The sequence below is a fragment of the Coturnix japonica genome, chromosome 4, assembly GCF_054131305.1.
Source record: "Coturnix japonica strain WE chromosome 4, WE-NBRP24, whole genome shotgun sequence".
Taxonomy (NCBI): Eukaryota; Metazoa; Chordata; class Aves; order Galliformes; family Phasianidae; genus Coturnix; species Coturnix japonica.
In genome coordinates this window covers 16888675-16905075 of record NC_140666.1, presented here as the reverse complement: position 1 = coordinate 16905075, position 16401 = coordinate 16888675, and the positions used below count along the sequence as shown (strand labels likewise).

Genomic DNA, 16401 nt, shown 5'->3' with positions numbered 1-16401 from the left:
TCCTTTAATTTGGGGCATGTTAATGTCATTGTCAGTTCTTTGCCATCTCAGATGGTAGACCAGTATTTGTGTGTGTATAACAGTTTTAATTTACTTTTTCCTTATGAATAAGCTAACACCTAAGCAAAGATCTTGGCAACTAAAGAATTCTGACATATACCCCTGTTAGACACTGAGGCTTGTCAACAAGCGAATGGAAGGCTATCCATGTCACATCTGTCTGTCCTTATTTACAAGTTCTTTAAGAAATTGAAAACACAACTGCAATTACCCAACACACAATCCAAATCAGCATTCAGGTGTGAATTTATCCCTAATGCACAGGATTTGCATAGTCTGAATTACAAAATTAACGTAATCAAATTCTGCTAGAAATAATACCATTGTTAATTGATGAAGCTGTTCTGAGGGCCAAACAGTTCATCTGCATTTAGTAGAGCAGTGTATTTGAGAAGAGTGCTGTACCTCCCAGTGACAAGTGAACATGCATTATAGTCCCAAATTGTAATGTTATACTGGAAATATTAAGCTAACACTGCAAAAACTGGAATTTTCACTAACAGGAAAAAGTGGTGGATAAAACTATATAAATCAGACCTTTAACAAAATTATTTGGCCTGTTTGATCTGATTTCTCTAAGAGCATGTGGAAATCAGATTTCAGAAATAAATCGTCCCTTTCTGTAACAATATTCTGCCTTCTGTCTCCAAACCCCAAAATCTCATCCATATCTTTTCAGGGCATACAAGGTGGATTCATATGCTGGAGCATCTGCAATGGCATAGTAAAGGAGGTGGTAGATGGAGGCAGCAACTGGTACTTGCCTGTAGATGGATATCAAGAAAGTCTGGTGAACTATCCACAGTAGTCTGCTAAATCTATGGGACAAGACTACATTAGGGTGAAATCCAGTCACTGCATTTCACTAATGAAGACAATATTTTCTTCTTAACTCATTCATTTATCTACTTAACTGATTCCCTTCGGTATCGGCATATCAATCCAAGTTCATCTCAGCAATGGCTACTCCTTTTGCTTCACCTAGGCAGTGCTAGAGCTGCTACAGATGTGTCTGGAAATGCATTTGAAATTTGGCAAGAGATGTTCCAGCTGAGTGAGTTTCTCTGATGGTTCCTGAGTAGATTTCCTGAGGCTTTTATTTGAAATTGTGGTCTATCATAAAGTTATTGTGTATATATTTTCTGTGTTACAGAATTATATCTGTACAGTAAGATGCTACTTTATTTATTGCCATGAGAGTTATTTATTTGCCACAGAAGCAGTGGATTTTATTGTCTATCATCCAGCAGGATTTAAAGACAAAAGAGAAGAAAATAGAACCAAAACAAAACAGATTTCCGAGCACAAAGGCCAGATGTGCATTCAGTTGACAGAGCGAAGATACAAAAAATATAAAAAATCCCCATTAAGTGCATGAAGTAGATGCACACACAAAGAGGGCATCAATTGCTATGGTTCACTTGTCAACTCTTAAAGCATCTGGGGCTTTTTTTCCATATTTTTCCAGCCTGACAAATCTAAGAAGACAATGCATGAAACAAGATCAGCAGAGTCGTGTCAAATTATCAAATCAGAGAGTACTTACAGTTTATGCCTTGAATGATTTGACTTCACAAATTTCAGCAACTGTGACAAATAAAATAGTAGAAATGCAGGCTGTCGAGAGTAGATACATTTGGAGAGATGAGCTCATTGAGAAAACCGCTCAGTGCTATATGTCAGGGTGAGACATGGATTATATGTTTGGGCTTCTTTTATGTAATGAAAAAAAAAAAAAAACAACCCAAAAAAGGAATAATCTTAGCCATACCTATTACATGAACTTTTATTCTGTTAAATGAGGGTATTACTTGTACAGCCTTAGTGAACAGTGAAAATAATGAACCCTTAGAGCCTAAAAAGGAAACATTGATTTTTCAGACGTCCATTAAGCAAGACTGGTCGGAAAGAAGCCAGCATACCAAATACAAAATTGATTTAAAAATATAATTTGGTATTGCAGATAATTTTACGGTGAGCTCTGGAATCCAATTATCTCACCGGTCTGAGAGGATGTAATACAAAGTTTATAACCTGAAAATACATATAAATTGCACTAAATAAATTGTAGGTATGAAATAGATGGTTCAAGAGGACCTATATTTCAATAAACTAAAAGATAACTTGATTTAGTTGAATTTATCTTCCACTTCAGATCTGGTTTTTTTTCTGTTTTAGACAAATAATGTGTATATATATATAGGCAATCCCAAAAGTGAAGACAGATATATTCCTGCTCTGAAACTTTTCAGAATATGTCCATTATTTCCTTTTTCACCTGGATTCGTTTTCAAGAAATGATTTCTTTTTTCTACAGCCATTGATAAAATGCATCCTTTCATAAATTGTTTCCATCTTTTGCCGGGCACTGTTAAAATGGATTAGTGCTCTGAGAGTTCTTGTTGCCTTTGGTCCCAGGGACTTGCACTGACCTTGGCTCCGCTCATTGTTATACTCTGCAAGAGGAACTGTAACAGCAGACAGAAACTTGCTGCATTTGTAAAATGAGTGGTGGCATGTCATTGTTTTTTAATACAGTCTACTAGGACAGTGAAGCTGCATGAAAATGTTTTTCTGGTTGTTTGGTCCATTTTAACATTTCTCCAGTGTTTTTATTAAATGATCAGTAGGGGAATATGCTGCTGCCTCCTGACAACTCAGGGCATTTCAAGCATGACTCACTCTTCAGTATCAAGTTTTGATTATTGTCACAGCTACTTAGTTCATGACTGCCCTCGGTGTCTTTGTAAACATCCCTTTCCAGGCCTTGGGGTAGAATCAGACTTGCAGAACAGTCCCTGGGCTGCAATCCCCTGGTACTAACCAGAATTATCTCAGTAAATTTAACTTAACTTCCTGCCATGCAGCTCGACTTTATCCCGAAGCGATGACAACGGTGCCTGTTCATAATCAACAGAATTAATTAAAACCAAGTCGGATTTATTTAAAATTTGAGCTATTGAGACATAGTACAAAACTTAGTCCTGTATTGACGTGACTTTTCCTGAGGCTTCCCATTCCCTCCTTTTGGCTTTCTAAGGTAAAGGCAATAAGAAAGATCGAAAGAAACACTTGTTGTTTCCCTATAAGTTGTTACAATGTATGTAATTTGGTAAGACTTGTTTATTGTGGGGTTTCTATACAACCTTGAAAATAAAATGTTGGAGTAGAGTATCCTTGGGATACCTTGCAGCTCCACATGCATCACAGCTATTTTCTGTCCAGAATGCAAACCCTGCCGTTTGCTGATCGGTCTAGAATCAAACCTAGTGAAAAGTACTGTTTAAGTTGTTCCCTGCCTATTTTTGAGAAATGAATTGAGGAAGGGAGGGAGGAAAAAAGGAAGATTATTATTTTGGAGTAAGAGGCATCAAACTCTCTGCCTCTGGGGCTGAGATCTATGGGGATGTACATGTAAGGTTGCTATACATGTACCTGCCAGAGTATCTCAAGTCTTTTTATGATCCCACGCAATACAAAGTGCTATGAGGGAAGCAGCAATATAAACCAAACTAGACAAACTATCTCCTGTTTCTTCACTGTGCTGCCTGACAGGTATAGCATATAGTCTTGCATTGCATGACCTTTGATTAAGCGTGCAGTCATTTATCCCTTAGAGAGTCTGATTCTGACACACAGCTCCCATTGCCTTCCTGAAACTTGACATTTGCCTTCAAGGCATTCAGTGCAAAGTTATGAACCAAGTGGCTGAGTTTCATGCTTTCCAGAGAGAACTTTTTTATAACCTTGGCTGCCTGTTTTCTTAATAAAAATGGAAGTATGCATTTGCTCATCAGGCAAATTCATCATGTTTACACAGCTTTCCTTTTGAATTGAGTTTGCATTTCCTTGGGGGCGGGGGGGAAGGATGTGTTAACTGTAAGAAAAAGATCTGTAATCTCAGCACTTCTGTAACTCCTGATTAACCTCAAAAACATTCACTTGGGCTTTATAAAAAAGTACAAAGCCTAAGATTGAGATTCTTTTTCTTTTGTTAGACGAGAATTTATCATTTTAAACCAGTGAATGTCATCAGATATCCCTTTTCATTTCCTTGACAAAGAGCTAACTCTGAATTGTGGTAAATGAGGTAAGAATGTACTTGTAACTGTTGCAAAGATCTTCTTGCCTTTTGGTAGGAAAAACAAATCTGGGCAACCTTCGAGAAGGAAAAGTACCTTCTGCTAATTCTAGATATGGACATTGAGGCCATATGAATAAAGCAGATAATCTGTCTGCTGAGGAAATCCATGTTATTTTGAAGGTTAATATTAACAGTCAGCACCAAATAACATTGAGCAACAAGATAGAACTGGCAAGAAATTTAAGCCAATATAAATTTCAGCACATTGATCACCGAAGAGGCTGAACTTGGTTTGAGTTTGAAGATGGTAGCACCCTGGTTATCGTTGGTGCTTAAGCAGAACCTCAGTTAAAGTATCTGAGGCATAATGCTTAATTGTCAAGGTAAAGTATGACTACAGCTGTTTTTCTCCAATGTTAATGAGATTAGAAATTCTGGAATAGCTGTTGAAAAAAATAGTAAATACAAATGTTTAATAATGAGGAAAAAGTATGATGTCATTTCAATTACTGCTATAAATATCATGCCTTTAAAACGAAGCAAATGTCAAGTGATCAGCGTGTCCTTTCTTGAATGAAATTATTCTGGTGAGCACTGCAGAAAATCAGCCTTCCAGTAAACCCGTTAATCCATTTGAAATTTACTTCCTTAATGATAAAGATGAGGTATGCATGCTGATGCAATGTCTCTGTTAGCAGTTCTGAGCCTGTAGCTGGTATTTGTGAAAAATAATTATTGATTTAATTTTCACTTCCAATCTGGGGACTTCTGTTTTAATATGGAAAGGCAAAGCAATGCGGTTGTACAATTCTTTGTATTTTCATGCTTTTGCAATTGAACTAATCATTATAACAATTACCTGTAAGAAGTAAATGTTGTTATCCTCTTTTGATACTTATATAAGTCATAAGATATATAGAATGATTTGCTGAAGGCCATACAGTGAGTCAGTTTTCTCTCCAATGTTACAGATGAAGACCATTGCTCTGAGCAACTGCAGGGCACTGCTTAGACCAGTAGATGAATACGTGCTGAATTGTATTCTATTTTTAGTGGAGTACGCTCTTCCTTCATTTTCTATCTCCTTCCTTCTATCCTTCATATTTGTCTTTACAAAAGTAATGTATTCATGAATGCCCTTAGAAGCTTGTTTTGTTCTAATTACACTTAATAGCTTTCCTGCTTCCATCTGCAAAAAAATGGTGACTGTTGTAGAGTACCTAATGTTTACTAATATCTTACTTGAGCAGTCTTTGAAAGGATTTTTGTCGTTATAGGATTCACCAGTCAAGAAAATAATTATAAACAAAATGCGCATTGCATTGTTGAAAAGAAAACAGAGCTCCTTCTAGAAAACACATTCAATATGCTATGAAATTGTTGACAATAATTTGGTCATTGTGGAAGGGAGTATTTAAGACTGTAACTCAGATATGGGTTTTCATGCAGGTATTATCTTCATTCCAGTTTGTTATATAGTCCTTTGGTAGCATTTTCAGGAAGGTTCTTGTAGTAGTGATCACAATAAATACAGTGTGCAATAAATGCAGTGTGAACTGGAACAACTTTCACTCCCTTGAGATGATTAACTACTGAATTTTGATTTTAACAGTCTGAAGTGCTCAGTGTAGGGACTAACCATTGTTTCTGACTTTTATACATGATGGGAATCTGTGCACCATCAGGTTTACACTTGACACCGCTTTTAAATAACCCTCTTCTTCATTTTCTGTTATTCTTTTAGGTGGATGAATCGTCTGGGTCTCGCAGCAATTGGTTACACACCCGATGACAAGGATATCCATCCTGATGAAGGTGATGTTTCAGAGATAAGTAAAAGAACAGAGAGTACATCTGTTCATTATTTGAATGAAACTGAAGATGTCATAACTGACTTCTTTATTAACATGTGGGCTATGTCTTATCATAAGAACATATAGCCTTGAAGAATTAGATTTATTAGTGCCACCAAAACAATAAAATAAAATCCAGAATAATAATTTTAAGAAATATTTTTTAAAAATGATAAACACAATGTGAAGTCCATGCTGCATTATGATCTCTGAGAGCAGAGCCATCACCTATGCTCATCACCCTACAGCAAGTGATGACATCACAGTTACATTGTCAAAATGTGCTTTAGATCCATTCTTCATCTTCTGAGCCTTGCCTTTTTTGTCATGACCTATTAGGTGAACGCAGTTCAAGTAAATGTTTAGGCTCAGTTCTACTTTGGCTCCTTGAAGGAAGTCTCCTTTTGAAACTCTGACCAGAAGCTGTTGTTATTGTACAGTTGTTAGGTGCTTAATGTGCTTTCTGTAACACTTTCCTAAATCATTGGAAGGTGGTTCTTTGTACCTGTGTATCTGAAATACCATCTGTTTTTGCAAGATCTGCTTCTTAGTGGCTGCCAAGTGACCTAGGTGACTGTGAAATGTTTGCCCTTGCAAGCTAATGATATTTTGAAACTGTCAGAATAGCTTTCTTGTGGAAAAATACATCACTGAAACCCAGAATGCTTTGTTAGCAGATTACTGGAGTGAAAGTGACCAGGATGATGTTGACGGCTCTTTAACCCTGAAGCAGGAAGGCTCCTCAACACTGTGTGACACCTATCACCGAACACCTTCAGTAAGTTATAAATACTGACGTTAGGTCACCACCAAGGATGCGCTTTGATCTGCATTTTGTTTGTTTAGAATATTAATTATTATAAAGGTTGAACAAAGATAGATCTCATTGTAAGAATGAAATTAGTGCTGTTCCCCATGAGCTATGAACTGTTTCCATAAGAAGTCGACTACAAAGTAAGGAGAGGTGAATGTCTTCTTATGCAGATATGCCACCAGACTGTGTATACTACATTTTTTGTAGTATAATACAATACCTAATATCAACAAAAGATTCAAATGCTGACTTCACTGCAGAATATGAACATAATGCAATGAATGGGACAGTTTGCATTAGCCGAGACTGTTTTTCAGGTCATGAGTATTGGACATTGGATGTTATTGGGTGTTTGAGATTAAGAGCAGATCACATTCATTTCATAATTACATTGTAGTATGAACATTCCTTTTTAAAAATGAATTTTTAGAGGTAAGGCTTTTTATTTTTTTGGTCTGTTTTTCACCAGATGAAGCATTGCATACAATAAAATAGCAGTGACAGTATTTTCTGCCAGCGTCAAAAGACATTAAGTAGCAGACAAAAATACTTCTAGTATATTGTGTAGGGAGAGGTTTTGATAAATTAGAGGAAAAAGTGCTTACGAACAGGTTCTAGTAGCAAATAAGAACATTTCTAACATATAGAACATGCTGTGATATTTAATCTGTTTCGAAGCAGATAGGACTGTTCTCTATTTTTCTTTCAGATTTTTCTTCAGCGTGAATGACACGATCCTCACACAACCAGACCCAAAGAAAGAGTGACTGAGGCAACAGCATCACATGGGTGAAGTTCAGACTGATATTCACCCATGTGATGCTGTTTTATCAACTGAGACACAGGTTAAGCCTCTCCCTTTCTGTTTTTTCACTTTTTTGCCTTTCTCTTTGTTTTTGAATTACAATGATACACAGACCCAGCAGAATTAAAATGATCTGATACATTTAGCGGTCCCCCAAATTCAGAAATTTTCCTGGGTGCTGAAGTTTTTTTGTTGGCTTTTTTTTTTTTTTTTTTTTCTTGTTTGGCTGGATATTTATCCTCTAAAAAAAAGGAAATCCAATTATGATTTCTTTGGGGGCTTTCATGTCTTCACAGCACACTGCTGGACTGAGCATAAAATGGACAGGTCTTCAGAAGACCTTTGTTTTCAAGTGGTTCTTTCCAGCAGTAGTTGCCAACAGGCAGAGAATGTGCAAAACAAGAATAGGGAGTGGTTAAAACATAGCACTTGCATAAAAGTATTCACAGCTAGGTATGTTCTGTTCACAAAGGTTCATATTGTGACATATCAAAACACACATATAAGTCCATTTTATTAGTACGTATCATGTTCTTGAAATTTTCTTGGGAATATTCTAAACCTTGTCTTAAAGCTAGATCTTTTTGTTTCTTTCCAGGTGACTTCATCAAGTCCATTCCCTGAAGCCAAACATGGACGACACTTTTCAAGTGAATCAACATACTCCCATTCTTCTGCTGAAGATTCTCGACAAGATGTAGCAGGAAGCACACACTCTTCAGGATGCAGACCTCCCTACCGAGAAAGACGCTCGTGGCAGGATCTGATAGAGACTCCATTAACCAGTTCAGGGCTCCATTTTCTCCAAACTGTTCCTCCTGATCCAGAATATGTGAGTGGTCAGCCTGGAATGTCACCAGAAAGACGAAGACAAGCAACATTGCCAGTACAAAGACGTCATAACTATGAACAGGATGGGCCTTTCCCTTTAGTGGAATGTCAGAGAGGACATAGCTCTCATAGCAGGCCACAGAAGCAACGCAGTCAAAGTCTTCCACGAAATAGAGATGTCAGGGTTAAGGGACGAGTGAAGTCCATAGAAGGAACAGAGGAAATCTTAGAAGAGAAAATTCCTATTAGAAGGCATAATAGTTTTTGTGCAGAAGGTAAGCTTTTGGAGATGCTCTGATATTCCTTACTGCTTTGGAAGAGTAGTAATTCCATTATTCTCAGCCAAGTTTTTGTCCATCGGGATTTGGTTCTGACAAATTAATCAGTGGCTGTGGAGGACTTTGCATTTAAAATGCTTGAATGTAGTGTTTAATGATATAGCTTTGTGGCTTTTCAAACTGAAAATGGGAAGGCTGTGTCATAGGTTATTTTACACACCAATTTGCAGTTTGTTTTTTTTATCTACTTCAGCTGAATTGCTGTGGCTGTTCTTAGTTTTCTTTATTTTCTTTCAGAAAGCATAAAAGAAACTGAAGAAAACTTAGATGGTCTGCAAGAGCTTTATAAATCTCTGGAACAAGCTAGTTTGTCAGCTTTTGGAGAACAGCGCCCTTCCACCAAGCAGGAGTTCCGCAAGTCTTTTGTAAAGCGATGTAATGATCCAGTTATCAATGAAAAGCTTCACCACATCAGAGCACTCAAGAGCACTTTAAAAGTAAGGCTTTATCATTAATTTTGTGTATGAGAAATCTGAACTTGTAGAAGTGTAAACTCTCAGCATTTTCCCATAGATATAGAGTGTTTCTTTACCGCTTTAGAATTACATTTCAGAGCAACTAACAGTACTTGAAAGAAATTGTGTTGTAGTCTCAAATCAAAGTGAAGCCAAAACCAACCAGCCAAACATTACTTGGCACTCTTTATAGACACGTTGTAGAAAGTGCCAGGACGTGACCTGTCAACCAGATTAAGCTGCAGTAGTTCCTGAATATTGACAAAAAATTCAGGTGTCCATAGCAGTCTCTCTAGTACCTTGCATTACAATTAAAGAAGAAATAAAATTCCAAAATACAAAGTGTGGGATACATTTCATTTTGACATGTACTGTGTCTTTCTGGAATTTGATAGGCGAAGGAAGGGGACCTCACTGTTATCAACAGCCTTCTGGATGATCCCAACTTAACATCAAAGAAGTTTAAAGATTGGAAACTAAAGAACTATGAGTTTTTCCTGGACATTTGTGAGTACAGTGCTGCTCTGAAATCTCAAAATGGAGCCTCTGAACTTGCAACCTCAGCACCAATGCTGACACATACACATTCATTCATTGAAACTCATGTCTGACAGGACTTGTATCATGAATAATTGCTGGGTGCCATGAAAAATCAGTAAGACAAACACTGTAATATTTATAAATAATGTGCTCAGCAGTACTGTAAATAAGTTGGATAAGAGAATAGTGCCACAGGATGCCTACTACATTGCATGATAAGACAATAATATTCTTTGTTATTTTTTTTTGTTTGCTATTATCGACCGATGTCCGTATAAAGCTCTGCATTAGAAAGAAGCCGTGCAGAAGTGTAACTGAAAATAAACACCGGTATATTTAAAGTACTGTACTAAAACCAAGCTTCTAGTATGAGCTCCTGCAATCATTTTATATATTTAGATATATTTGAATATATCTATGTATATAAAACGTAACACAATATGTTAATATTTACTTTTTAAATGCTCTACAGTTCACATTTTCATGTTTTTTTCTTGAGAAAAATATAAAATGAAAACATAAAACATTGGACACTCTTAGAGATGAACAATTATTTTTACTACATTTCCAAGTAGTGACCATCTTTGCAAATAAAAGGACAGATTTATCAAAATGTAAACTCAATCCCTATAGTGTGCCTTAAAATGTACACTGTACATCTAGCAAATAGATCCCAATCTGGCCCTATGGGCATACAGTATATGCCATTTAGATACTATGTTTGTAAAATACTGTGCCTGCCTTTAAAGTGAATGAATATAAGTGTGTAGGTGTGGCACAGAAGTGAAGATATGAGTAGAACAATATTGGTTGTTCACTAATGCTGCAACTTAACGCTGCTTTTAACATAATTTGAAATATTTCATGGTGAAAGAAAAACGTCTGCACTGAATACGGCACATTCTGCAGGTTTTCATGGTTTCTTCACTGTGAATTTAAGTGACGCATGCCTGTGAGTCACACAATTCAAAAAAGCTCTGATGCTTCAAGGATAAGTATTAAGTAGAAAAAAAATCTAATCCAATTCTGTAATAGACCGGCATCCTGAAGTGAGTAAATGATTAAAAACCATAAAATGTCTGGCAATAATTTTTAACTGTTAGTAGTACATCAGCAAGTGGGTGAAGTTATTCATGACATCACTTGAAGAAAACCAGTCCGTACTGATTGGTTTTGAAAAGACACACAGGTCACATCATGTTTTTCACTTCCTTGCTTGGATTGGAATGAATCAGAGTTTGGAGAAAATACCTGCATTCTTGAAAAAAAGATTGCTCTGAATGTTACTGAACATAAGTTTCCAGCACAGGTTCATAGTTTTCTTCAACTACACTTGCTAGAATATTTCTAGAACACAGAACAAAGGAGGTGTGAATTCAGTTGATGCCATTTTACTTAAACAGAGATATTCACTGATAATTTGTCACTATGTAAACTTAACTGTCTCTCATATACCGAGAACTGTAAAATTCATAGAATTCAATATAATATGGGAAAAAAAAAAAAAAAAAAAAAAAAAAAAAGTTATCTCAAAGAGGTTCTAATTTCCAGAAAGAGACTGAAGTATTCACAAAGCCAGGACTGGGTAGAGGTGTTCCGTTTGTCTAGGACAGTGTTCATCATGCAGCTGTGGCAAGTTAACAGGACACAGGGAGATAAGCTCATCGGTCAAAATAAAGACAGAAAGATCATTTAGCAATTATAGACTCAGCTTGTAGAAAACTACTTAAATTACCTGTTCATTAAAAATAGAGCGAGATAATGAGCAACAAAGACAAAATTAAAACCACACTGTCCCCTTCTACCCAGGCTCAACTTCATTCCTTTCCTGGCTCTTCTATTTCCTCCCACTTTTCTCACCATGATGATGGGGAATGGAAGGCTGTGGTCAGTCTGTAACACTCCATCTCTGCCACTCCTGCCTCATACTATATTCCTCTGCTCCAGCATGATGCCACTCCTACAGATACAGTCCTTGATCAGCTTCCAGTATGGATCCTTCCCACAGGCTGCAGTTCTTCCAGTACTACTCCAGGATGAGCCCAATCTGTGGGATGCAGTCCTTCAAGAGCACACTGCTCCTGCTTGTTTCCTCCAGGCTCCTTCGTGGGCTCCTCACAGGCTGCAGCCTCCATCAGGGCACATCCATCCACTGCTCCCAGTGCTCTCCTCCACAGGATGCAAGGGAATCTTTGCTCTTGTGCCTGAGAACATCCCCCCAGCTTTTCCTCCTCTTTTCTTGTTATCTGCACATCTGTCTCTTTGATTTTTCTCACTCCCTTGCAAACAGTGCACAATATTTTTTTGGCCTGTCTTAAATATGTCATCTGCTTTGCTGATGGTTGAGCTCTGACCTGTGGTAGGGCCATTCTGGAGTTGGCCAGAAGGGCTCTGTCCAACATGCAGTGGGATAGAACATGCAACACGAAGGGATATTTGACATGCTTTAGCAAGTGAACTATAGACTTGAGAGTCACTGAAGACAATGGCTCCTTCCATGCATGCATCAGAGCGGAGCAGGATCACATTATACATATCCTACTGAATATTAAGCATACACTGAGGGCTTTAACACCTAAAAAACATACAGGAAATAGAGAACAACAATTTGTCATAAAAATTGGAGTTGCAGTATTGATGCAAAATGTAAAACTCTGTTTAAACATATTTACAGTGTGAGCACTATAGTTACTGAACAACTGAACAGCAAAAGCATCAATAGAGGGAATTAGTCTAACTGAACAAGAGCAATAAGGACATTGTATCCAAAACCCATGTACCAAATCCAAATAAGTCAGTTTCTCCTGGACCAAAAGGTTCTCTAACTCTGTACAATGCAGCTGAAATTAAGGCAGCTGTAATTACATAATGTTTAAGTTAGGAAAAAAGAAAGTCTGCTGTTGAGTTCTTCAAGGGAAATAAACAGTATTAGTAGTTACTTATGACAGTACTACAGTATCACAGTACATTTATTAGCATAATAGATTTTCTTCCTGCCATCTTAGTGTCTTTGTTTCCCCTTCTTTTGAATATACTGTTCTGTATCCACTGAGTTCTTTGTTTGTTGAAAACCATCCTAGAAGCCAGTTCAGTAGCACTTCCTGGGAATACTGGAGCTTTTTTCTTGTTTTCATAGATTTTAGGCAACAGCTTTCCTGAATTTAGGCTTGTTAATGTCAACAAGATGTAATCAAAGGAAGAAGAGGTTCTCATCAGTTTGTGTCCCCAAGTTCTTTGACAGAAATAAAGTTGGGAAAATACTGGCTTTGTACTCGAAGGCAGAACAGGTAGGATTCTGTTTGTCATCACCAAAATCAATCTGTGTTGTATTGTGCCAGGAATCTGTATCCTCCACAAAAGAGCCGGTTGCTTTACTTCACTGGCAAAACCCACCTGACTGCATCTTCTGCTTTCTCAAACACATCACGAGCACTTTTTGCTCTGCATTAGATTTTAGTGTCATAGGCAATTCCTTACCAGACATCATTTCCTCAACCTGCCCCTCTGCTGCCATCTGTCACACAGCAGCAAAATGTAACAGAATATTGGTGGGAAGGTTCAACTTCTCCTGCCATCCCACCAACATCCACCTCTGACCTCATGGGCCAGCATAATAAAATGGGAGGCATTACTTTCGGAGCAGCCCTTGTACTAACGCCTTTTTGTCTGTAGGGTAAATCCGTAGAAGACTGCACATACCACAGGCCTTAGACCACTGAGCTTAAGATCTCCTTTGAGATAATAAGCACTCTTCCCTATTGCCAAATGATGTTTATTAATAATTATTTATAAGAATCTTTAATAAAGTGACAGACGCAAGAAGCAAATATTATCTAATTAATTTCTACTAAGTAACAACAAGTTCCTTCTTTCCTTCTAGAAGGTTTCCCTCATTAAAGCTAAGGTTCAGAGCAGCTTTGTCAGACAGGCTCCTCTTGGGACAGGTTCTCCCATCTCCTGTTTACAGTGAATGGCTTTGGCTCTCAGTGCTTGTTAACACACTGGAAATCAAACCTGAGACATATTGCCAGCTAATGAATGGAGAATACACTGTTGTTTCGAACGAGAACAAGTAAGTTGTATTGTCTTAGCTGAATTTAAAATATTTATTTATTCCTATTACATATGAGCATAGTATTTTATCTCTGAGCAGTTCCATTCTCTGTGTCTAGGCAGGTGACTATTCTTGGTATTGCACTTGATATCGTACATGAAAAACCATTTGTTTAAGATTAATTTCTATGCTTATGCCATGCTTCCATACTTAGCCTGAGGTCTATAAAGAATATTGTTTAAGCTTTTAGCAGACTTTCAGCTTTGGGGGCTGTCTGTGTTGAGACAGCTGATGTTGTACTGGGACCCAGTGGTCAGAGAAGGAGAAACAATTCTCTGGGAGATACTGCACACCGTTATCTTTAGGACCACATTCATTCTTACTGCAGACAAACACAATGTGTTTATTTGTGTCACATGCATACAAGGGTTGATGTGACAGCCAGGGACTCTGCTGTGTGCATTAATGCCGCTGCACGAGCAGCGTTTGAAAGAAAGCAATGCTGAAGAAATTAAAAAACATGTCAACAAATTGCTGTTTGACCTGAAAGGTCCACTGACTTCTGTCCTCACATTTCTAGAATATGACTCATTCTCAGGCACTGGTGAGGGTATCAATACAGATCTTTTTACTGACTGTAAATGTATCTGTCTGAATGCTGCAGTTTCAATAAGGATGCCACATTATACATATTAGCTCTATGGCTTTGTTTTTTTCCACTGGCAACCACGAAGCAAATGTCTTAACAAAACTTGTTCGCTGGCCAAAATAACAGCAAAGGCCTCGTTACCAGTTAAGACTTTTGTTTTACTGAGAAACAAGGTTTTCAACTTACAAATCTGAAATGGAAGCAGGTTAGAATCTAGGAGAAATGCACTAGTATTAATAAACTTTTTACATTTGACACATACTGTATTACAAAGACAATATCCTTGCAAGAGCATTAATTGCTGGGCCATAGGTGACTTCTGTCTAGTTTACTAAAGTAGCTAATAAAACTTGTATAGAGAGCCTTTTATAGATAATGCTTACATGTATGACAATGTATGACACCCTTGTACTATGGCTTGCACTTTACTTGCATTAAACTGTGAAGTAGGCTGTAGTAATGTCTTTGTATATTCAGGGGTTGAAATACCAAAGCACTAGAGTATTGTACTGCTGGTGTTCAACCTGTACTGTTAATTCAATCTGAACGTGCTGATAAACGTGTACTTTGAAAACCCCACGAACTTCAGATCTTTAGCAAATAATGCTATGGGGTCTCCATGGTCTTTGTTTCTTTGTAAATATAAACATTCTTACTGTTTCTGTAGCAATAGGAGGTTATAAACCAAACTTTCAATAGGACTGTTTTCAATAACAAAAAGAAATCTATAGCGCCTTGTATAAAACTCATGGAGACTCCATGACCTGTGGGCATTTTTTGTTTACAAGCAGTATGTATATAAGTATTAGCGGCAGAACTGTTATTTATCACCAAGTTATGTTGTGGTTGATTCTTTCTAAAGTAAATATGTGTTTTATGTCATTATGAAAAATAAGTATTTTTAGTAAGAGCCATCTTGAAATGTTTGAAGCGTCAAAGCTTCAAATACTCGGAATCTTCCATGTTTCAGCCTTGTTTTTCCAAACAACTGTGAGATGAACTGAGAGGTCACGGTGAACCATCTGTCCACGCCAGGGAAGGTGTCTGAGTTGTATCACAGTTTGTGACATCCTCCAACTTTTCTCTAATTACCATCTTGCTTAAGCGCTTTCATGAGCAGATGCTCTACCGACACCATAGTAAATCCTTCAGCTCACTGTAACAGAGAGAGAAAACTGCTCTAACTGGAAGCATACAGGTTAGGCTGGGTTTCAACCCCTGGATAATACAGTATTCTTCGGTTTCACAACAGTATTTTTAATTTTCTACTTGTCTATGTTGAGAGATGACCCAATAGTTTCTATAGGCAGTGAACGTTAGGTTTCTTTTTTTCCTCTTCTCAGATGACTTCTGTGTGAACTACTGTAACCGGCTGCGTTTTTCTATCACAGATGAACTTGTTAACTTTTTGTGTGTCTACAATGAAAACTTATGAATGGAAAACTTCACTGTGTGTTGCTCACTGGGCAGATACCTCATGGTACATTGCACAGACGTGTAAGTTGTAAGTTGCACTGCAACATTAAAAAAAGGAACATATTGCTCTTTTTTCAAAGATATTAACTTATTTAAGAGATATAGTCTGTACATTATTAAACAGAACATTTATTCTTCCTAAATTCAAACGAAGCTTTTGTTTTGGGGGGAGAAAAAAAAAAAAGTTGTAAACTTCAGTTGTAAATTTGGACTTCAATAAACGGAATTATCTGCACTTCAACTCTGTGCTCAGGTTGTTTTAGTGCGTGATCACAGAATCACAGAATTATCAAGGTTGGAAAACACCTAGAAGACCATCTAGTCCAACCATTCCCAATGCTTCCTGGCTAAATCATATTCCTCAGCACCACATCCAAGCGTTTCTTGAACACTCCCATGGTCGGTGACTCCACCACCTCCCTGGGCAGCCCTCTATAACTAC

At 37.4% G+C, this 16401-nt stretch overlaps 1 protein-coding gene across 1 annotated transcript in view; it reads left to right on the top strand.

Moving 5' to 3' along the window:
• The window catches only part of LOC107312666 (connector enhancer of kinase suppressor of ras 2-like), a 167892-nt gene extending 151700 nt beyond the window's left edge, over nt 1-16192 (top strand). The window contains exons 21-25 of the mRNA XM_085544621.1: nt 5889-5959; nt 6672-6775; nt 8215-8722; nt 9023-9222; nt 9636-16192. Of these exons, the coding sequence (XP_085400747.1) occupies nt 5889-5959; nt 6672-6775; nt 8215-8722; nt 9023-9222; nt 9636-9851 (1099 nt within the window). The 3' untranslated portion in view covers nt 9852-16192. The remainder of the gene's footprint in view (nt 1-5888; nt 5960-6671; nt 6776-8214; nt 8723-9022; nt 9223-9635) is intronic.
• The last annotated feature ends 209 nt before the right edge of the window (nt 16193-16401 follow it).